Source organism: Dreissena polymorpha, chromosome 5 (genome assembly GCF_020536995.1).
Source record: "Dreissena polymorpha isolate Duluth1 chromosome 5, UMN_Dpol_1.0, whole genome shotgun sequence".
Classification (NCBI taxonomy): Eukaryota; Metazoa; Mollusca; class Bivalvia; order Myida; family Dreissenidae; genus Dreissena; species Dreissena polymorpha.
Window position 1 is genome coordinate 38,394,478 of NC_068359.1, and position 25,050 is coordinate 38,419,527.

The 25,050-nt window shown below is 33.0% G+C and overlaps 2 protein-coding genes across 3 annotated transcripts in view; both read right to left on the reverse strand.

The window, feature by feature from the left end:
* The window catches only part of LOC127881652 (adiponectin receptor protein 1-like), a 503,063-nt gene that overhangs the window by 318,649 nt on the left and 159,364 nt on the right, over positions 1-25,050 (reverse strand). The window lies entirely within an intron of this gene.
* On the reverse strand, positions 16,449-18,756 carry LOC127881698 (zinc finger protein 891-like). Its single transcript, XM_052429804.1, has 3 exons — positions 18,686-18,756; positions 17,295-17,410; positions 16,449-17,037 (listed from the first exon to the last, which is right to left on the reverse strand). Exons 2-3 carry the CDS (start codon positions 17,406-17,408, stop codon positions 16,732-16,734), a joined length of 420 nt encoding a protein of 139 aa, XP_052285764.1. The 5' UTR covers positions 17,409-17,410; positions 18,686-18,756; the 3' UTR covers positions 16,449-16,731.

Below are 25,050 nucleotides of genomic sequence, written 5' to 3' on the forward strand. Positions count from 1 at the left end.
TTTTGACGGTACATGTTATGCTATTAAGTTTACGGCGCTTGTTATGTTCGAGAGGGCATTTGTCTCCTAATTGTTGCACGTCTTCTCAAATTGAACTGAAAGATTCTACAGGAAAGAATTAATCAATTGAACCTTTCCCAAGGCAGGTTTTTGCATTTGCGTCCGTATATCAATTATCATGAAGAAGAGATAACTGAACATTTGAATACCCATCCAATTAATGTTTACGATATAGCGTGAACATTTTAATGACACAGGAACTTGACAAATTTAGAAAGTGTCGACGTAAACTAGCCTTGTAAATGTTTGTTTTTGTTTCACAAAAAATTAAGCATCCGCGCCTTAGATGCCAGCGTTAATTTGGCAAAAGTTGTTGAAAAAATAAATAACCCATAGTGTTCGTCCGTCCGAATGTCAATGTATGTGCAATGTTACGCAACTGTTACACAGCCGAGAACAAAACTGTCTGACATAGCAAAAGAAACTTGCATGTGATTTGCAAGTACATAATTTTACTCATAATCACCAAAATGCAAAAAACAAAACAAAACAAAGACAACACCAACTGATTATACTGATGCATATATATGACATGTTTTATGTACATAAAGGCATAATGAGAACTAGGAGTAAGATCTTATTAAATGTTATAAGGAGGTGCTTTTCTTCTAACTTTTGAGCGTTTATAACAAATATCACTTAAATAAAGCTCAGGTGATGAAGTTAACAATATAAATAATCGTCCAATTCGACATACAACTGTAATCTTTATTTAATATGCTTTTAATGCTTACTTAAAATATAAAAGTACTTATTATTGCTTGAGTGTTTTTTTGTAATATAAATTTATTTCATATAACAAGTAAATCAGCACCTTTCTGAAGTCTAAAGCTTTAAATATTGGTATTAACAGCATTTTCAGAAATGTATGATATTTTATGAAGAAGGAAAGCAAACTTTGAAAACTAAAAACCTTTATAAAGAAATGTATCATAAAGTATTACTGGCATATAACCATAAGATTGTTTCATTGAATTCAAGCCTCCTCTTAAGTTTCAAAGTAAATTCCTTATACAATTTTTATCATCCACTTCACAGTTTTACTTTCACCACCATCAACACAGATAAACCATCAAAATTGTCAACAACTGTGACATAAGATTGGACCTTGTAACTTTTTCTATAATAACCGTTTTCCGTAATTTTTTTTTACGGAACTACATCAGATATTGAGCTGATTTTGGTATGCGAGTCTACCTACATGACAGAAAGATAAAGTTGAAATTCGTTCCGGCCCATTGATATTTTGCGAAGTTATGGGCATTGGATTTAAATGTTCACTGTTTTCCTGAGTTTTTTGCAACTCTTTCAGATATTAAGCAGATTTTTATGCCCCCGGTAGGGTGGCATATGGCAGTTGGACTGTCCGTCTGTCTGTCAGGCATTTTATTATCCAGACTTTTTTCAAAACGATTAAGATATTAACCTGATATTTGGTGTATGAGTCTACCTTAAAGACTTTTGAATGAAGTATGACTTTCGTTACGGTCCATCGATTTTTGACGAAATTATGGGCCTTGGACTTTATGGGCTTTGGACTTTGACAAATAAACATGCCGGTTCAAAGTAATGAATAATTTTCCATATCACCTCTCTTATTGCTTCCAACATTATTTGTTTTTCACAAAGTATAAACGTCAGCAAGATTCAGCCCTACGACCTCCTGTATCGTATGCTTCCATTCGCTGCTTCTCTTTCCTTGGCCAAACAAAAAAGTGTTATATCAACCATCGATAGATGAAGCCCTCAGGATCACAAGGGGGAATTGACTGATATGGGGATTTGTGTACAAGGCAATCAGAAAACATTGCCTAGGAGATTATCTCCACTACGTAAAATAGCGCTAATCCCCTTGTTTATCAGGGACAATAAAACACATCTCCTCTTTTGTATTGAGGGGAAGTTTACTGTGGTCCCTTTCATGACAGAAAAATTGCAGTAGGTCAATTATTAACAAAATCCTAATTTGATAGCCAGCTTGGGGGCCCGTGTCCCATGCTCCCCCCCCCCCCTGCCTACGGGCCTGTATTAAACGGTAAACTAGAAAGTTATTGTGCGAGCTTTTCATTTATGTCAACATTTCAAAGCTTTAAAAAGTACATATAAATACTCAGTGATGAAAAATGTATTATGCAATATTACCAAGAAGTTATATCACGTCTGAATGCTATCCATAAATTAAATATATTATTTCGACAACAGCCCCTGTCACAGTTTACATTTTCGGTACACGAGCTTGAGGTCACGTGATTGACAATTGCACGTGTCAAGGTACAGACGACAATTCGAATAAGAACACTGACACACTCGCATATATCAAAACAAAACATGGTCCCGTGTACACCAGAGAAAGAGCGTAAGTTTTGAACCTTTGCAAGCTGTGTCGCCGAGTTTGGTGATACTTATTCTCACAACAGCCTTTATTACACACCATACTTATAAAATAAATTCAGCAAACTAAATAATATTTATTACAAAACCAATGCTATTCCTCAAAGGCTTAACAACATGAAGTCGTCTAATGTTAGCTGAGCCGGTGATTGATTGAAGAATAGCCCACGTGACATTTGATTAAATTCCTTTATTTCTCTGACTGGAATGCTAACAATGATGCCTTTAATGGGATCGTGCGTAACAGCAAAGCATGTTTGGAACAAGAATTTTTTTTGAAAAACAGCTCAGGGCAACCGTTCTGAAAGTCTTCTGCAAACATCTTTTGATGTTGTTAATTTGCTAACTTTTATATACTGCATGTAAATGCGTTGAATAATTCAGTTTTTAATTATATGTTCTTGCTCATGGATATTCGAAACTCATTAAACGCATTTACAAACTAGGAAAAATATCATTTAAAAAGCTGCATTTCCTGCTGTTTTATTTCATTGATCGTTAATATAAATGTATGCCGCAATCAATGTTTTATTTTTGATCGTCAACAGTACATTTAGGCATGCAATTTTATGTGATATAATGTTAGTCCATATTGTAAAGTTGGTCGGCTAAATATTAAACACAGATATAACTTATTTAGAAATGTCGACATTCATTGAAATAACGGCGGACAATAAGGCCATAACATTAGATAATTCGTCCCCATTACTATATAGACAACTTTAGAAACAAAATCATTTTGACTGACATCTATTGTCTGACTGACATCCACAGAGTGATTTGCAACCTAACTGGTTGGCTGCAATATTGAAAAAAGTAGAGAAAAAAAACAAACAAAAATAAAAAAATATAGAAAATAAACGTTTAAAAATTGTATAGACATTTTATTGATGATACGTTTTATACATACTACTAGCAGGAGGACGATTTGGGTAACGAATTAGACTTTGGAGGCTTTTAGCGGAGACTCGTGTAAGAGCGTAGTAGTACCCGGACAGCCATCGATTTCGGATAAATATTTTTATATTGAATTGCTGTGCTCTGGAGTTCGAATGTACTCAAAATAGACTTAAATAAGACTTAAATAAGACATATGTGATATTGGCATCATGTGTTTATATGTTCTCTCTTAATCTGTAACCACCTTCTGTAGTTCATTATGGCTGACAGTGTAATAAGTCTGTTCAGTAGTGAAAATAAAGAGAACAGCTTGAATAAGGAAGAGCTTTTGAATGTTTGCCCTGATAGTGTGCTTTCAGGTCTTGACACTGTATCTTCTGCGGAATATGTTGCTGCAATTATGGCACCTTGTGCTGTTAGTAAGGTGTGTACACCCAGGAGAAAAAGAAACAGATCTGAACCAACCACCAGTGACTTTGAGGTATGTGATTCTGCTAAAAAGAAAGCTAGAACTATCGGTGTAACAAAACACTCACCCACATCAGCTTAAACAGCCTCAACTCCAAATGTAGAAACAATAACCGTGCAATCTGGTGGTGAAAATATTAGTGTATATACTGGTGCAATAATAAGTGATTATGTTGAAAACAGAGACACAGGGCTCAGAAATGAAATTTTTAATTCAACGAGAATGGTCCAACGCGTATCTGGAAATCTAGATTTGCTAACAGACAACATCTACAGTAGAATGGATAAACTTGAAAATTCTCTAGAAAATAAATTAGTGCATAAAATGGCTGGTGTGATTGCCAAACGTATGAACACCGAGATGAAAAACCTCAGAAAAGAGTGTGATGATAAAATACAAGACTTAAAGCGTGATTTTCACCAGGATATCGCAGATATAGAAGCAAAAATTAACTCAATTTCTGATGTCACACAAAATAATGTACATTCTGTAGTCAGTAACTTTACAGCATAGAAGTCCTTGTGAAATAATGGTATTGGGAAAGACGTTTTCGGATGTCATGATGTTGTTCTATGTCCCTAACATTAAACCATGCTTAACTTCGGCAATTACCTTAAAAAGGCGCCGGGGGATTAACACGTTTTATTCAGCATCCCAATACCTAGCCAAAGGAGTGTGTTTGTTGCTTCATTATACTTACTTATAAGATTGGTCGCTAAAGCTAATCCTATCAGGAAAGTTTTCAACTTCAAGAGTTGTGACATTTATGTCAAGCTGTAAATCAAAAATTTGACCTTACATGAACAAAATCAGTATATAAACATGTATGTTGACATCAATTCTTGACATGTGGTGTGTTTGCAAAATGAAATAATTAATAAAACGATTCTCAGCTCAATTTACCAAACGTATGTTACCATACAAAATCTAGCATTGACTATTGACAATTTTGGTTATTGCTATGAGAAACACTCATTGTTTATAGGTAAATTTATTTTACAAAATATTTTGCGAAATATTCATTGAGTTTGAGTATTTACTTTTTAAGTGTAAAAATACACATAATAAATAGAAAATCTGGTAAAAACTGCTCTCTTACAAATACGTGCACACAAGGAGAGGTGTTTGGCAGCATTTTGTCAAACCTTTGCCATATATTTTCATTATTAAGCACATCCATTTATCCAATACTGCATATTGCCAATAGACTCAAAAATGTAAAGATAATTTATCTTTAGATGGTTGTGTTTTTTTAAAAGAAAATGTCCCCAAGTTTTCATGAGCTGTTAGACATTTGTAACGCCGGTTTTGATTACTCGCCAGAATACTAATAGAGTGATAATACTTCTTTTAGATGTCTTAATGATGTTCAACTAACATTCAAAATATGACACTAAATGTGATGAAGTGATTAGATCCAATGAGTCCTTTTTAAAAAGAGATACATGCTACTGCGTCACATAGCAGGAAACTGAAGTTGTGGCCTAAGCAAGACGATTTTCAAATATTCGAATATTTCAATACCTAAGTTAGAAATACATTGGACAGCAAGGGTTTGTTTCATTAATTATTTTTTGAACACGTGGGATATCAAATCAAAATAAAGACCTGCACTTTGTTTTTTAAGACTGCAGCATGTGTTAACTTGTAGACGCAATTTTCTTTTTAGATTTTCAACATTAAATTAATCTGCCATCCAGGTCTATAAGTTGAACCTTAGTAAAGATAATATTGCAAATACTTTTATTCTCAATTTTGTAGCATTTGTTAGCAAAACAACAACACCACTTAGTTACCAATTGTAGTCAAAGCACCGTGATTGTTTTGCCAATCCAAAGGGATCTGGCCCTATTCCCAAATTCTTGAAGACATACTGTAAGAGGTTCATTGATAACATTAGTGTAATTATCAAAGCTTTGAATAAAACGTTATTGATGTTATACACAACATGTCATTTTTGGCTATTCTCCTAAGAAAAAAGGACAACCAAACATTGGGCCTGGCAAATTGAAAAAAATGACGGCATCTGTTAATGCTGGGGGCATTTTATTTTCTTAATTGTCATGTATCCGCCTACATTTTGAACGTAAGTCTAACAAGAAATAATACACATATCTTAGTTTCCTAAGGCAGCATAAATATTCTGAATTATCAGTTGAAGACATTTTTATATGGCGTGGAGATACAGTTTAATGAATATCATTTGTATAAGGCGGAATGATTCCTTTAAATCCGCTCACTTAAGCATTTACTGTTAAAATCAGCCGAGGCACCCGCGAGCAGCTCTCAATATCCGAGGAAGATCTGTTCAATTACACTATGTTGTATTCTTTCTCAAGGCTGTTCAATGTATTATTTTTATTATTTTGGGCACTCTTCCATGCTACATACCATCTTCATATGCTGAATATTGGTGTGTTTTTAATAAAATAATTCATACATGCAATATTATTGAATATTCCCTTCCTGTCCATCATATTTAAATTAACTTACAATTTAAACCAATCATACCCTCATTACCTATGAAAATCATGTGTTCAGCAGCTCAAATAATTTATACAAAAGTATACCTGATTTTGGAATAGCTTTTGAGGAGTTTAAATTTGTTGTGTCAAGTCTTAGATGATTTTTTTCCCAATTTAGACCTTTGACTTCTGAGTATGAGCTTGACCTTTAACCTATGGACAGGGGAATAAGATGGGACTCATAAGCATGCTTAACATTGTATATTTTAAAATCAAATCCTTAATGATGAACAGTCAAAAAAGTCTGATAGCTTGAAGATCAAGCACATACACAGTACAGCTATTGTTACAACTGTATTAAGTTGACTGCAAGTGAGCTTCACACAAAAACATCAAACCATAAAACCTGCAAAAACTGGTCATAGAATTAATTGCATCATTTACGTCATTCACCTTTTAAAGTCGATCCTTAGTAAATGTTATATTAACAATCTTTTTTTTTCAATTTTAAATTATTTTTCATAAAAAACCTACAAGACCGCCAATTTTAGTCGAAATAACAGGATTTTCTAACTGCAAAAAGCCTCAGCCCCATACCGAAAATAGTGAGACAAAAAAACATTGTGGAAGAGAATAACAGATACTTACAAATCTTCTGTTCCTAACAGTTATTCACCCGCTCTGAGATGATGATAGTCCATTTGGTACAGGTCTGGAAGTCTTAATGGTGTCTGGTTGCTATTAATTACGCCTCTTAACAATGGAAGATGTCAGATGATGAAAGTAAGTCAATATCCTGCGTTATAGGTTTGGTCACAAATTGCTTAAAGTTGACTAATACTTAACGTAACAGTGCCGCTATTAAAAAAGTGTGTCTTCATTTTCATCTGTAAAGTGATTGCCCTAGACAGTAATAACTCGGTTAGATGCACCTGCACACTTTCAAGAAAACATTTCTTTTCACTTTTCTTTTGCGTTAAGGAATGCATTAAGCACTTTATATATATATAATTGCGTTGTTTCTCTACACAAGCAAGATAACTATCATGACCGAGAAATCTAATATGAATATCATTTCTTTTGTGCATAAACTTCATAAGAAAGGGATTGTTCCTTAATTATGAAGTGTTTTGTAACACTTTTCATTAGTATTTTGGGATATCTGCATAGTCTGCATTAGAAACGGATTGTTCTTTAATAATGAAGTGTTTTGTACTACTTTTCATTAGTATTTTGGAATATAAGTCTATTAGTTACATAATAGCTAAAAACAAAACACCCATTTATAAAACCGCAAAGGTATAGAGGTTAGCAAATTTGATAATCATCTCAAAAGGTTTGGAGGTTGAACACCCGGGAGGATAAATAGTTGAATTCCACTTTTTTCTTCATTTTATTATAAGTTGTTTTTCACATTCTTTAGTTTTTGCATTTAATACTGATGAAAACAATTTTCCAAAATATTCATTTGAAAAAAATCACTCTAAAATGTTAAACACTGAATATGTATTGATCTACATAGTGATTGGTATTAAAATGATTGAATGAAAAAATATTTTAATGCTTATATTTTTGTGAAACATTGTTTATCAGCTAATAAACAATATTTTATACTTACATGGATTTGAATAGGTGGGCAATATAGTTGTGTAATGAGTGCATATAAGTGAATATACTATTATTTAGAAATAAAGCATGGTAAATTAACAACATTTTGCCATTCATAATTCATTTGTAAACTAACTGTGGTAGAACTTATTTTGTAAGTTATTTCTTATGGTAAATAGTTTCCTTTGTCTAAAGACAATACTGAATATGACACGTTATATTTAAATCTAAATTATATCTTTTGAGACTGCTTTGTGGAAAACAAAATATTTTTTTCAAAACATCTTTATATAAATATTCCCATGGGCATTCGCAAGTCAAAATTTATTCAGTACATATTACATCCAGAAAAGACATTTAGCCCACAAGTAGAGCAGCAATGAATAAATTCAATTAAATTGCCCATATCTCACATTTTGTTTGATTTTGACCTTGTTATCATAATCTGTCCATGTTCTTCCGGAAGACTTCCAAACAGTTCTAATAGGAACATCTGTACTTTTCATTGGTGCCTTTTTTCTTCGTTGAAAGCTGTTTATCTGTCTGTATCAGATGTATTTTTCTATGCAGTATCAGTTTCAAAAACATTTAATCACAAGGTTTTAGTCACTCAGAAATCAAAACACTTTTCAAAGATTTAAATAAAAATGCAATTAGTATAACGTCTGGATGTCATTATAATGTAAGACAATATGCCGGCTGTCAAACAAGGTTGGATTTATTGTTCGGGGTTTCAAAATAATGTAGGAACCACTGTCTGGTTTGTCAAAGAAACGTAAGAACCAATGTCCACCTGTGTCAAAATTTGAGTTGGAGCAATTGTCCTTAGGAACAATTGTATGTATACCCAGAAAGTAGGTTTTTTCATTATCAATACAATTGAAATTGATCAAGTGTTTATAGTAAACCCCAATTTTATTATTACGATTGTGAGAATTATGATTAGGATTTATTATTTTTATTGTAGGCAGTAGTTGTATTAGTAGTATTACAAAAACAACACACAAAAACCACTATTTAAGGCATTACGTTATTTTTTATCTGTTGTTGTTATTCTTTACATTATTTTAGAGCTGTTTCAATCAGTATAATATTATTGATATATATATGGAATATATTTGAAAATTTAAGTACAGGGGTAGCACTGATTGGGAAATACACACACAGGGATAGTTGTGCATTAAACATTGCCTAATGGAAAGGTCATATAAAAATGTACAGAACTTATAAAAAATAATATAACATAAGTAATCTCGGAGATATTCATTAGTGAATCTTTGTAACATTTCAGGTAAATGCAGACTCATTTTTTCACAAAAAAAGGAGTAAATGACTGCTTCACATCAAAACAGCTCTGGTAACTGCAACTTTGCTTTTAACTTGGCACAGTGCAAATATCTATTTGTCAAAGTTATAATAAAACGTTCAAATGTGTCTGCCACTATTTCGCTGGTATGTACAGCAAATAAACTACAGCAATAATAGACATTAGCATGGGAAAAAAGAAAATTTGTCCAAGTGATCAATATAGGTTTATTCCGTCTTGATTGCCTTGCATTGAAGTTGATCTGCTGAGGCCAGGCTTTGACATGTTATGGATTTTTATACAATTAGTTCTGCCATCTGCTCGCCAACCAGCTCATTGCTCACAACCTTTGTTGACTGCAGTAGGCAAATTGTATGTATTTTGATGGGGAATGCTGACAAAGTAGTAATAATAATTCCTCTTTGGAGCCAACACTTGGGCCAAAAGCAAACACTTGTGCCAAAATTAAATTCATGTATTCTTATCCATGATTATATCTCAGATTTGGATATATACTTTGTCTCTATTTTTGGCTGTGTTTCAGTATAAATGTTAGTCCCTGTATAAATGTTTGAATATTGTTGAAATATACCACTTGTGTCACTTTATTAGGTATTTGAATAGGTATTTGAAAGTGTTTTATGCTGTGTTTACATAATTTTTCGTTTTTCGCCAATCAAAGACAGATTTGGAATAGATAATGCAATAAGGATTTGACTTCAGTAGTAATTGATTTGACCAGTTTCTTCAAAATAAATGCACTGAATTTTGAGACAATCCGGTGATTGATTTATTTAATATACAATTTTACAGCACTTATGCTTTGTAGATGACTGAACCTCATGACAAACATTGTTATAAATATTGTTATAATTTATTTGAAGTGTATGTTCATTGACATATTTGTTTTTTTCACACTATATTTTATTTTTTACAAATGACATACTTTGAAATGGAACAATGCTTTTAGGCAAGATCATTAAACTTTTAATTGTTGTTTGTCTGTAATGGTATTGCACAAATCCACAACTGCGTGAAATGCGAAATAATTTTAAAATATTAAATGATAATATTTGCAAACTATTACGTAGACTTTATATATTTGTTAAATGGTGTTCAGATTTGAAGATAACTATGAGTTTGAACACAAACTGTTAAAAAAATCATCAAACCATATGGAAAAGTGTTGTCAATGTACGTGCTTATAAAGTAATCAGCTTGCATTAAATCTGTATGTCTTTGCCACAATGACATTAACTCAACTTGTTGCTCTGAAATTCCATCTTGATGCCGTGATGCTTTGTGTTATCAACTGTCCCTGTACTGTCATTACTTTACTGGTTCTTTGTTTTAGCCTATTCAATAGTCTGTTATTACTTTCTCAGGAAACCATAAATTTACAAACCAGAAACAAGCTCCTTGCCAGAGGATATTTAGCTTCCTGTTTATTATGTATACAGCCGTAGAATGAAAGTATAACCTAATAAATAAGGTTTTTTGTCAGTTGTTCTGTAAGAGCAACTATCAATATGAAGTTGAGGTGAGAAACAAGTAAGACTAATTATTGAAAGATGGTTACAACAACAACGATAAACTAACGGATTTATTGTTATTTTCTATATTTATTTTAACCCATGTATGAACGATCCAAACAAACACGGATTGGAAAATTGGCTTGTCTTAAAAGCAGTATTTTATCACAGGTTGTCTCTAAGTGTACGGTGACTATTTATCTCTTTCCCTAAAAAAAGGCAAAGTGAAAATGACTTTTGCAACCAGCATAAAACCAGAACAGCCTTTTCAGGTTATATGCTTTTTGCTGCTCATCCGTATCTATGGGTTGGAAATGAAGCAATTAAAACTTGAGTTTAGTTAGAAAGGTATTTAATTGAATTTTACTTTCTATTAGACTACACATGCGTCAAAATACATATCCGAGTGGAAAAGGGTTCAAAGAATAGTCTCGTGTCGTAGTGGCATGGTTGTTACTTAATTATCAGGTAATGCTGTACCATACATATTGTATAATGCTTTCAATTCAATTTGAAAATAAAATAAAGAAGGAATAAATGTGTTGATTTGTGTTTTTGTTAAATCTTTACTTTTAATTTACTTTCACTATAGTGGGGGAGATATTATGTTTGCCCTGTCCGTTTGTTTGTTTGTTTGTTTGTTTGTTTGTTTGTCCCAACTTTACCATTTGCCATAACTTTTGCAATATTGAATATGGCCACTTCATATTTGGCATGCTTGTGTATCTCATGGATCTGCACATTTTGAGTGGTGAAAGGTCAAGGTCACCCTTCAAGGTCAAAGGTCAAAACAACAAATCCAAGGGAATTAATAAGATTTAGAGGGAGATCATTATCTGAACCTGCCAAATGATTAAAAAAATCAAAGCGGCGCAGTAGGGAACAAAGTGTTTCTGACAAACACATCTCTTGTTTTAATTAATAAGTGGCTTCATTTTCATTTCAATCACTTTCCACTTTCTTCTTCAGGTATGAAACCATCTGGGGTGGGGATCAATGTTGGATCCTCTGATCAATGCTCTATCAATTGAGCTGGCTGGACATTAGAAATGTTAAAGTACAGTATAAGTTCACTAAAAAGGAAATGTTTTACTTTCTATGAAAACATTAATGATATTCCATTGCTTTTATTGCCTGCCCCGACTGTTTTGTTTCTGTCAGTGAAATAAGCTCCTAAAATATAAGTCTGTCTGCAGTAAAAATATTTGAAGAATTAGGGTTCTCATGCAAACAAATTTAACCCATAAGCCATTATGGACATAATATTTTGATGTGCAGACAGAACAAATGTTCTAAATTTCAGGCAGTGCAGATATTAAGGTGTACAATAATATTCTGGTTCCTCCGGCAATAAACCTTACAAGATGAAATCATTAGTATGTGAAGTTGGAATGAGACATCAATCTTTAAATAAACTGTCAACTTTTAAACGTTTTTTTTCAACAATGAATCGGAAGTTTATTTCTAAGGAGATGATAATTATTGAATTAGGCATGATGAAATAAAAATACAAATTCTTTTTAACCAAAATTCTGGAATACACAATTCAAAGTCAACACTTTTTTAATAAAGTACTATTTAATATGAGCAATACATTTTGTTGATATCAATATAAATATATATCGGGACAGAACTTTAAAAAGTAAATTTAAAAAAAAATTAAATCATATCGCGCTGTAGTCAGACTGTATTTATCAAATCCATTCCTATTCTTATACTTTGCATGTTTCGTTGTAATTGCAATATTATTTGGAATTTTCTCCAGAATTTATCATTACAGAGTGGATACAAGAAAGGATTAAGCGTTAAGTTCAAGTATCCAATCCATGTCATGGCTAACAAAAATCTTTGGTAAATGCAGCCATCACAGAAAGCCAAGACAAGAAAGAACATAAAATAGGTAAAAAAAAACATAAAGTAAATGCGCCCATTATCACTCCTAGCTGCCGTGCCGATTTGATCTTCTTTCTAAGGGCTGAGCTTTGCTTCATGGTTCTGATTATGTTCTTCATATTAAGCACACTGTTTGATCGTGAATGTCTCCGAATGAGCTTATCCCTGAAAAGGAAAGCATTCCGTTGCCGAGTCTTCTTACCAGACGTGGTCACTATTGAATCAATTATGGTATCTGCCTCTCGTATACGTTTAAGTCCACTTGTGAGAGTGTACTTGGTTTTTCACCTGTCATCAATACTTGAGCATGAACTGATTGGGATGCTCCGGAGGGACAGGTCTCCAGGGGCATTGCTGGTGTTTCGCACAAGGGTAGCACTGGACTTGGCATGAATAGTCGATTTGTTTTTTTAGAAATCTTCATAGTAAACTCTCCTTTTTTCTATGTCTCAGCATCTATGACATTTTCATCGTAGACGTACTCAATTTTACATGTTTCTTTCCCAGGACGCCTTGTCATGTACACCGTTTCTCCATTTGTTATACGTTTGTACCTTTTTGCTAATTTATTTGGCTTCGTTATTAATATTCGCAAGAACACATCCCTTTGCACAGATTCTTTCATGGCAGTGAAGGAATGTGAATTCGTAAGCTGGTTTGCAAGGGAATTCTCAGAGGAACTTTGGACCTTGCTAGTCGGACCCCTATCTTTGAACCTACACATGCTAGTTTAAGAATCGTAATTACCTAAAGTGTCGCATGAACGGACGACTTTCGAAAAAAGACTTCCGGTCAACACTACGTATATTGAGACTTTGTAACGACACCTTACCCAAATATTGGCCATGGAATTTTATTCAAAGTGACTACTTGCATAAATATTGTGTTGTGGAGATCGGACAAATGATTATATACGACAGATACTTTCATGACAATATAGTATGAACGTGAAATTTTTTACCGGTTTAGGGGAAATGATGAACGTGTATAACCGTCACGCACGCATAATAATTGTATCAGGATACCCTTCCGAAAGCCGTTCATGATAATTATATATTCCATGTGGAGGCATCTGAAGATGGAGACGTATTCATGGGCAATTGTCGGGTACAAATAGGACACAGTTGTCCACATTAATTATGTAAGTCAGTGCACACGGTTTGCCGGTATAACGTTACACGGTCGCGCCAGAAAATGTCCTTGTTTGTCCAGAGAGCTATGCAGATACCGTTGGATTTAGTTAACCATATAGAAACGGCATGCTTTTTGCGGGAATTTAAATACTATTTCATGCTGCTCTTAAATGCGTCTCGGTGAAAAGTGAAACCATTTTAAAATCATTTTTGACAAAGTGCAATGGTATCTTTCCGTCGAGAGCGTGCCATTATTATTCGAGACCTGCCATTCTTCAATCGTCTTCTTTGCGGCAAGTACTTGAAGGAAATTCTAATTGAATGGATTTTGCTGCTAACGAATTGGTCGTGTTGATTGATTTAACATATAACTTATCTTGAAGTAGAGATAATGCGACAAATTTGGAAAGCCATCAAATTCAATTTTATACCGTAGTGTTTACTGATCCTGAAATTGAGTAAATCAAATTTAAGCGAAGCAATTCCGCGCTGCAAAAGTTCGATTAAGTTTTCTTTATATTTTTATGTCTTACTTAAGAGAAAATAAGAAATGTTATTTATTAGACGATAAAATTGAATTATTAACTCTTATTTCTAAATGCAATTTATATGAATTATTCTTTTCTTTTTACTGTAATTCGCTTAAATAATAATATAAATAATAATAACAATAATAATAATCAGCAGCAGCATAATAATAATAATAATAATAATAATAATAATAATAATAATAATAATAATAATAATAATAAATTAATAATAATAATAATAAAAATAATAATAATAATAATAACGATGATAATAATAATAATAATAATAATAATAATAATAATTATTATAATAATAATAATAATGATAATATTAATAAAAGGATTTTTATTATCTTAGGAAAGTATAGAGAAAGAACAATTTGTGTCTGTATTTTCTTCCTCGATGATCCTTAACACGGATGCAACAGTCAAATGTCTTTTAATCGCGGTGCCTATACCACGTGACTTTTTAAGATCTGTGTGGGGAGTTAAATGTCAACAAAAGCACGACAAAGGTAAGATTTTTAAGGATAACTTTTTTAATATGTCATCATTTTCAATGGGATAAAGTGGAGAGCCCGCTCTTTCATGAGAGTTTTCTATAGGTATCATGATTTTGTAAAACAAATGAATATTTTTTCAGTAAAGTGCAACCGCGCGTTTGAGCGGTTAGAAAAAGGTAGGATTAGTGTGGGGACATTATTTTATTATGACACAGAAACATCATCTCTCGTGAAATAAAGCAATAAACTTTATGGGCGGAGCTTACACTATATCATTTTGCATTCTTTTTTCAGGTTTCTTTCAGATATTTATGAAAACAAAATCAAGAAAAATATTCTAACAGTAATATGATCTGTGTGGTATACGTGTTTAGAAGGATCTATGTGGTATCCGTGTTTCTACAATTTACGGATAAATTGAGATAATAACGACAATATATATTTTTTTAATTAATTTCAATTATTTCAATACAACAATTACTACTACTACTACTACTACTACTACTACTACTACTACTACTACTACTACTACTACTACTACTACTACTACTACTACTACTATTTCTGCTACTACTACTACTAATAATACTGCTACTACTACTACTACTACTACTACTACTACTACTACTACTACTACTACTACTACTACTACTACTACTACTACTACTACTACTATTACTACTACTAGTAGTAGTAGTAATAGTAGTAGTAGTAGATCTATTATTATTATTTAAAAATTCATTCATTTCAGTAATCACCTATTTGGCACTAGTGAGCGGACAAGGGTTAAGGGAAGAAAAAATAGAGGAAACAGTTTCAAGAGACAGGAATGCTATACAGAAGGGGACACTAGGAGTAAGGTGGGAGTGGGCGAGACGAAACGATAGCAAACTGTTGCCAACAATAAGAATGCGGATAGACGAACACAATGAACATTTTAATTCTGACACAAATTCTGCAATAGAAATTGTGTCAAATATTACACAGGTTGACAAAAAGCAAAGGCATGTTCTTTCCTGAGTAATACGTATGTTTTAAAATCAAATTTGGAATGCAAACTGATAAAACAGAATCCACCAGACGTATTGGCTTGTCATTTTGTTGTTATTTAAATTTAAGGTAAACGGTATGTTTATTAAAAACAAAATACTGGTCATAGTAGAAACATATATATATATGTGTGTGTCTGTGTGTTTTATTTCATATTTGGAATTCATATTGTTGCATTAGTTTATTACATAGTATACATATTGACAATCATTCGCCATGTGTTGGTGATAATGTCATGTTATAAATTATGTCGTTGTATTCAGTGTAACAAGTGTATGCTTATCTTTAGCGTTAATTATTTTGAAGAGAATATAAAAAGTAAATGAATACATATTGTATTATATGATTATATATGTACGATTCTGTGTTGTGGATGGATGCAGCTCTGAAGAATGTCAAGACGTATTTCGAATTAAGGAGTATTGTATTGTATACACAACCACATTGCATACATTGTTTACTGTCAATTACCACGGCCTAGAGTAATTATAAGCAGGCAGTTAATTATGTAAAGCAATCGTGTAAAACCCTAGTATTAGAAACCCTGGCTGCTTATGATTATCGAACTAGCTCGTGACAGCGGTATTTAAAATTGAAACCAACGAAAAAACATCGCAAAACTTTAATAAAGTAATAATTAAAAAAGAATCACAGATTCGATAATACAAATCACAGATGCGATATATTAATGAATAACGTAAATCCAAATTATTGCACAATTATTTTAAGAATGATTTCAAACACACAAACGAACTAAACGAAACCTAAAAATTAATCAAATTTGGATAACTTTAGAATCATTTTGAAAAGTAAAGTAAAAGTAAAACAACGAATAAAATAACGTAAAACGATAATGAAGTTACACAGACACACTGTAAACCATTATGATTTTTAATCAGTATTCACGGATTTATGTGAAGTCCTCACGTATCGAGAAAGGTTTGTTTTGCGTTTGTACGTTTTGAAACACTCATCACTACTGTAACACTTGTCATGCATGTGGGTATTGACGTGCTCTCTGAGGTCATTCTCACTCCTAACTGCCAACCCACACTGGTAACATTTCACCAATCCCTCTTTTTGCACTTTTCTCTCTAGCCACGAGTAGGTACTTGTCCGCAAAGCTTCTGCCGCACTGTACACACACGTGACATTGGGGTCCTTTGTTCGTTGAAGCCTTCTAAGATTGTAGGCATCCTGAGAAAAAAACAACATATTTTATTCACGTGACATTTCAATGCGTAAACACGCTATTTAAAAAATGTTAGTATCTGAGGACACGCGTTCGTTAGTTTTAAATTACAAACGATTTGACGATTATTGAGTTATTTCAAAATATATGATAACCTGAGCGATGAGATATATTGTATATTTGTGTTGTTTCAAGAAAATCCGTTCATCTGGTTAGCATAACTCTATAAAAATGTAACTATGTTTAAGGTATTTAATCTTACCTGAAATGCTTTCCCACAGCAGTTATAGTTTCCAGAGTTAGCGTGTCCCCTAATGTGGCGCAATAATCCAGCTCTGGTCTTCGACATTTTCCCGCATTCGGAGCATTGAGCCATACCTTAAAGCAAATATAATATCAAAAACAAGGGACAAAATTGTCACAAAACCAGGTTTTCATTGTGAAAAAAAATCTGATAAAGGGAGAAAACTCAAACTGAACTTTCGAAATGAACAAACAAAATTAACCCCCTTTGTAAGTTTGTTTTTAAAAAAATCTATTTTTAGTCGTGGCGACCTTGACATTGGAGATATTGACGTGATTCTTTCGTGCGACACACCGTCCCATGATGGTGAACAAATGTGCCAAATGATTTTAAAATCTGACAAATCTCACAATGAATGACATAGTTATGGCCAGGACAAGCTCATTTATGGCCATTTTTGACCTTTGAACTCAAAGTGTGACCTTGACCTTGGAGATATCGACGTAATTATTTCGCGCGACACACCGTCCAATGATGGTGAACACATGTGCCAAATGATTTTAAAATCTGACAATGAACGACATAGTTATGGCCCGGACAAGCTTGTTCCGCCCGCCCGCCAGCCCGCCAGCCAGCCAGCCAGCCCGCCCGCATTCGCCAATCTAATAACCAGTTTTTTCCTTCGGAAAACCTGGTTAATAATATACGATAAATTACTTCACCTGACAGTAGTGTTTGGCGCCAAAATAAAAATGGAATTTGATACAATAACAAAAAGTGTACACTTATTTAAGGTAAGCATGGACTTGTCATCAATTTAAGATGCTCCAGCGTAAGATTTTAATATTATAACGGGGATTGTACAGAATGCCTGTAAATCATAATTATGTATTAGTTCAACAAGCGGTGCAAGCGTACTGTATAGCCATTATGTGTTTTACATGCTAGCGCATTTAAAAATCCCGTTTCAAATACATTGTTGACAAGCATTTTTTTAAACAACTAAATAGAACTGAAAAACTGAAAAACCGTATACCACACAGATCCGTTAAAAAACGTTTACCACACAGATCATATAACTGTAAGAATAGTTTTCTTGAATTTTGTTTCGTAAATAAATAACAGAAACCTGAAAATGGATGCAAAATGATATAGTGTAAGCTCCGCCCATAAAATTTATTTCTTAATTTCACCAGAGGTGATGTTTTTGTGTAAAAAAAAATAATGTCCCCACACTGATCCTACCCTTTTCTAACCGTTCAAACGCGCGGTTGCACTTTACTGAAAAAATACTTATTTGTTTTATAAAATCATGATACCTATAGAAAACTCTCATGAATGAGCGGGCTCTCCACTTTATCCCATTAAAAATGGTGACATATTAAAAGAGTTATTCTTAAAAATCTTACCTTCGTCGCGCTTTTGTTGATATTTTACTCCCCACACATATCTTAAAAAGTCACGTGGTATAGGCACCGTGTTAATGGTCAAACGTGTTATGCACATCCTGGTTAATACTGCATTGGACAAAATCCGGGTTGATGAAACGGTTGTAAAGCATTAAAGACACTGTCAGACAAGGAAATGATACCGCCAAGGAAGGGATTAGATGTAGTCGGTCGCCCTTAGCCGCATTGATATTCAGTTAAAAACATGTCTGCATCTTTTTTAGTTTTTTTTTTAATAACGCTGTTTCCAGAGTGTCGTCAAAACCTTTCCAAACTACCTCGTCAATATTTACCATCTTTCTGTGATTTATATTATATGTATGTCAACAACGGCCAGTTTTCTTGTAAAAGAAAATACAACGATGAAGTTCCGTTTAACAGACACTCGTAATACACTTGTATTTGTAAGTTATTTGTAGTGCATTATGGTAATATTAGTTATTATATTGCGGGTGACAGATGGATTATGTACATGCGTATGAGGTACAAACTAACATTTACAAATCAGTAAGTCCATTTTAATTTGAGATGCTCCTGAAGAATTTAATCCTACACAGTGTTGAGGAAATCGACCAACGGTAAAAGGACTAATAGAAGAAATCAAATTTCGAAACACATCGTTTAAAGTTTCTTTCATAGCTGTACAATCGGTTAAATATATTTTAGACTTTTTGATTGAGCAACGTTCCATTGGAATCTGTTCCAATGTACTAATCAGTTTCTGAAAATTTGTATTTGATAAGCTTTTAAGCGCATCATCTTATTTAAAGGGCTTTCACTGCTACTAGTATAATAAATTAAGAAAGAAAGAGAATAAACAACAATGTGCATAACATGTATGTACACATTTACAGTGGAAAGCACTCTTAAATGCGGCAAATGAACAGACGCCGATAGAATCTGGATTCGTTCTAAAGAGCGTTATTAGTTTACATGATGCACGTCTTCTCATATTAAACTAAAGATTTCACAGGGAAGTATCAAATAAAAGAAACTTGCTAAAGGCAAGTTTCCGCATTTACTTCACTATATCAATTATCATGAAAAAGAGATAGGGGAAACAGTTGAATATCCATCAAATCATTTTATACGTTAGAGCGTTACAATTTAAATATTACAGGTTGTGAACAAATTTAGTCAGTGTCGACGTATGTTAACCTTATGAATGTTTTCCACCACAATATTTCAGCATTCAAGTTTGTGTCACAAGAATTAATCTGCCGATTTTTTAGGGCAAATAACTTGCGTACAGTGTTCGTCCATTTGAATGTATATCAAATGCTTTATAATTGTTACGCAATCGACATCATAACTTTCTGACAGAGCGAAATAACTTGTGGGATTTGTAATTCATATTCCTCTTAATGCAAACTTAGGCACCTAGGTATTTTGGTGTATTTATCTACATGGTCGTGTATATAAAGCCATCTGAAGAACAAACAATAGATCGTTATTAGAGACGCTATAATAAAGTTCATCTTTGGTTAATAACTAAAAACTCTCACTGAAAAACAGTATAAATTAAAACTGTAAGAATATAAATAATCGTCTCGTCTGCAAACAGTTGATATTGTTTTAACAACGTTAGTAACATTACCGATCTAATAATCGAAGAATTGACGTGTATATAGCTTTTCTGTTATTTCAATTCCCATAGAATCATTTTATAAAACGACAAACACGCCAAGCATTTTTCTATTTTCATTTTAATTTCAAATTCAAAACTTTGGAAAAATACAGAATAATCTTAAGTGATGAATCAAAATAAAACGATGTAATGCAACATCACTAATAAGATTCATCTCCCACTAGTGTAAAAAGTGTGTAATTTAAAAACAAAAACCCCATCCACAGTTTACATTTCCGGTACATGATATTTTAGTCACGTGATCGACAGTTGCACGTGTTTGAGTGCAGACGACAAAAAATTACATAATCGTGTATGTGAACAAGTACATTATCCAGTGGACAGAAGATGAAGAAAGTACGTCTAAAATCCGTGTAAGCTGTGCTCATGTTTACGGTACGTGTAGGTCTATCTGTACAATTTACAATCCTTGTGTCTTTTTCGGTTAATAGTTTTGAGGATATGGACGCTAGAACTACCAAAAACCTTAATGTTCATTAATATTTTCTGGTTAATTAATCATGACCCAACAAAAATAACTAACAGTAGAGATATTCACAATTTGAAGATCGATGCTATAATTGAATATGCTGAAAAGATCTACAACATGTATTACAAAGAACTGCATTTGTTCTGAACCAGTTATTCTATTCATTCATTATATGTGTATTCTCGCCTTTTAACTTTATATATATACTTCTAGTAAACAACAAACTGCTGATTCTCTTCAAGACGTATAGATAAGGCAAACAATTTTTTGCACATGGAGGGCATGTATGTTTTTGTGAAATAATTTTACCTTAGGTATCGAAGAACACTTCATATTGGAAACACCAAAATCAGGATATTAATGACTTAAATGTGTATACCATTAGATAAGTCCTCGGGGCTGTGTTATGACATTATTAATTCTGCTGTTTAATGTTAATATAAAATGTATTTGACTTTTTATGAGCTGTGAGACTCACCTTTTATGATACCTTGCCAGGACAATGCAAGGGTGTCAATATTTCTTTCAGATGTCTTTATTATTTTAAGCTGGCATTCCAATAAATGACACTATATATGATTATGTAATTAAACAAAATGTATCCTGTTAAAAAAACATACATCTGTCTGCGTCACGTCACGTCGACTCATAGTAGGGAGCTGAGGACACGCGTTGAGTGTGTGCTCATAGTAAAACTATTTGACTATAGGAAAAAAGTCCCCACCCCCTGACTCCGTAGCTCAGTAGATAAGGCGGTTGCGTTGAAATCCAGAGGTCCCGGATTCGATTCCGGGTCGGGTCACATACATGCCAGTCATGTTTCAGAGGAATGCTGACTGACAAATAAAGACTTAGCCAGGCATTAAGACGTGTTTGCTTGTTTGTTTGACTAAACGGCTGAGCCACCTGAGTCAGAAGCTGTAAGCTGAACATTACTGTACTGATTTGTAAAAGTATTCAGGAAGAATGAAATGGCTTCACTGTCCAATACATTGCAAACTGAGCAAGCAAACAAAGACATATACTTTGTTTTTCTAGGATATTTGCTCTAGGACTTCAGCAAGTGTCAATTCGCAAACATAAATCGAACAAACAGGGGCTTCTGCTAGTATTCATGCTGTCTTGTATGAGGATAATGCATACTTAAATTAATGGTTTGGTGACATATGTATGTGCCGTGAACAGGAACAAAATTGATCACTCTGAAATTGTGTTCTCATTTTGTTCTGATTCCATTTTCAGTCTTAAGATGAATGTTAGATGTACTCATGTGATGTTCAAGGCTGAGTTGAAATTGAGGTCAAGATGATTAAAGAATTCAGTCATCAGGTTCCCTGTTAAAAAACCGCGGTCTCACCGTAGAAGCCATATTTATGACTGAATCTCGATGACACTTGTGAAAAATGTATGGTTTGAGTTCTCTGAAACTGTATCAACTCATTCCCACCATCCCCAAAGCTTTGCATTGATTACTCCAAGGCTGTCATGTAGTTTTATTATTTCCTCATGTTTGCTGCGTATTAATGTGTTGTGTCGAATCCGCATATTCTGTGTCACACATATTGCCCTTTTGTCCCTGGAAATACATTCAGAAAAACGTGCAAAAATAAGATTTACCTATTGCTAGTGCAGCGTAAGTTTGAGTGTGCTTTATGTTTAAATTGACACTGTATAGGCCAAGTTCAAAGTTGGGTAATGTTTGTTTGTTTTTTAAAAATCTTTTAGCCAAGTTTGATTTTTTATTAGATGTGTCAAAAATATGGCAAACAGATAAAATCTAAGAAAAAACCTTTCTAACAGTTATTGGCTCATTTGTGACCTTATTTAAATACAAATATATAAGTAGGCAAATGTCAAAAGTAGGCCAATGTCAAGGTGAACATTAGGTCAGTTGATGTGCATGTATAGGCAATGTTTAAAGACATCATAGATGCAAGTTTCAAAGCTTCGTTTAAAGCGGTATTTATGTTATACAAAACGTGATAACAAGAATTGGGGCCTTCTGAATTAGTTTCATTCCGAAAGTAATGACAGTTGAGGATGGTATGTTAATAGAGTTCATAGATTATATCCACGCAAGTTTGAACACTTATTATAAAGCATTACTGATGTTATCCTTAATTTTAACATGTTTGGCTGTTATTGCTCGAATAGAAAACGAGAAGACGAAGGGACAAGGAAATCACTACATGCTTATCGGCATATACTGATCCTGTCGTTTCCCAATAATGGAAACATATTTTGAATTCTTAGTTCAAGACATGTTTGTATTGCCTGGAGGTACAGTTTTATCAACTTCATTTTGATAAGGAGGAATGATTCCTTTAAAATCCACTTATTTAAAAAGCTGGAAAAATTACAGAATGAATGGTTAAAATAGTCGAGAAGCACCAACAAGCATCTCTATATATACAAGAAAAAGCTGTTCAATTATACTTTGGTGTTCTTAGGACAAACTGGTTATGTGTATTTTCATTATATTGGGTGGTCTATTCTGAAACATGATTTCTCCATATACTGAACACTTGTGTTTGTGGGGGAGGGGGAGGTAGGGTCGGCGTAACAGATTTTCACCCTAACTTACCGTTGAAACCGTCCAATAAAAATGGAATTAAATCCCATGAGTAGGCCTGAATAAAGGCATTAGATCGTTGTGTTTGTTAAAAATACCAAAACTGTTTGAAATAGAAACATCCACTTTACAAAAAGCTACCCCCATTTACTTTTACATGCAATTTTATTGACTTTCTAGTTGTTGAGGTATATGGTAAACACAGGTCCAATTTTGCATGGGCTTATATGAAAAGGGAAATAGCAGTGCGTTTTTTAACGTAGTTAACTGCTTGTTCAGCGTGAAACAATTTAATCTCTACTAAACAGAATAAAACAATAAGTTTATTTATATAACTTGATAAAGTCCAGTTCATGGGTATATATATTTTTTCAGTACATATGATGTGCTTTAAGGGAAAGCCTTAAAAGCACTTAAGTTAAAATCAAATTTAGTAACATTTACAAATGTCTCAGTTAGCCATAGTCTCGAATATTCGATAAGCTTATTGAACGAATTTAAAGTTATGGATGTGAGTATCTGCTCACATACATGATGATGAAGCAAGCCGATGGCACAAGCCTGAAAAGATACCGTATGATAATAGCACATTTAAACACTGTAATGTTCTCGAAGATTAGTTCCATTTCTTGTTCGAATGTACAGTTTTTAATAGTCTTAGAAAATAATATTTACACAGATAGATATTATTGGAATCACAAGAATATTATGAAATGTATCGAACTGTTGAAAACTGAAGACGCAAAAGCAATAAAAAAATCTTACAACATTTATGATTAAAGCAGCTAAACATTGAGAACTGAATTGTATTGTCAACAGTTTCTCTCCATATATTACTATCTATTTTTAGTCATAGTAATACAAGCTATATGTTAGGGTCGAGTGAGTTAACTTTTTTTCTAAATAGGTATAATTACTCCATTTGACCACGATTTTAGAAATGACTGCTTTTCAAAAATATATAAAGTTAAATAATATTTCCAGTGGTGTATCAACGACATCCTTTCCCACCTTTAAATATTTGTAGATAATGTTATCAATTGGATGAGATTTTTTTTTATTCCCAATAATGTTATTTCGTTTTTCCTCCCTAATTAACAATTATCCAATTCTTAAAATTCTTGACGTCGTGTTATTTCTATTGTGACGTGTTACATTTTCGAAAATATCTTCTTCTTCGTCACATATTGAAAGGAGATAACTGTTAAAAATGTTCAACAAATGCATCTTTGTAATAATATCACCCGTTTTATTAATTGACTTCTTTTTAACAAGTTTCCAAAATTCTTTTTGTATTGAATTTCATTCATTTTAAACTATTGATTCCTGTTAAAATACCGTTTAGATTGTCTGCATTGATATATATACTCCTTTTCGCTAAAAAATAATAATCAGTAGTCTACTATCATCATGTTTATACAAGTTGTACTTGTTTATCTTCTAAATATATACATATTTAGTTTTTGTTTGCATACATAATTGCATTGTTACTTGTATTTAAACACTGTGAGCATTTATGCTGTTTTTGAGCCTTTTTAAAGTTATTATTTATAAACAATATAAATCGGTCGACCATTTCATCCGTATCTAGATTATGTTCGTTGCATTTATACAGATCCTGACATTAACGATTAACT

What these genes read in the sequence shown, in the direction of transcription:
- LOC127881698 (XM_052429804.1), bottom strand. Translation starts at nt 17,408, where the DNA reads ATGGCTCAATGCTCCGAATGCGGGAAAATGTCGAAGACCAGAGCTGGA. An exon ending in GCTGTGGGAAAGCATTTCAG is followed by an intron (nt 17,038 to 17,294) that starts GTAAGATTAAAT and finishes TTTTTTTCTCAG; the next exon opens with GATGCCTACAATCTTAGAAG.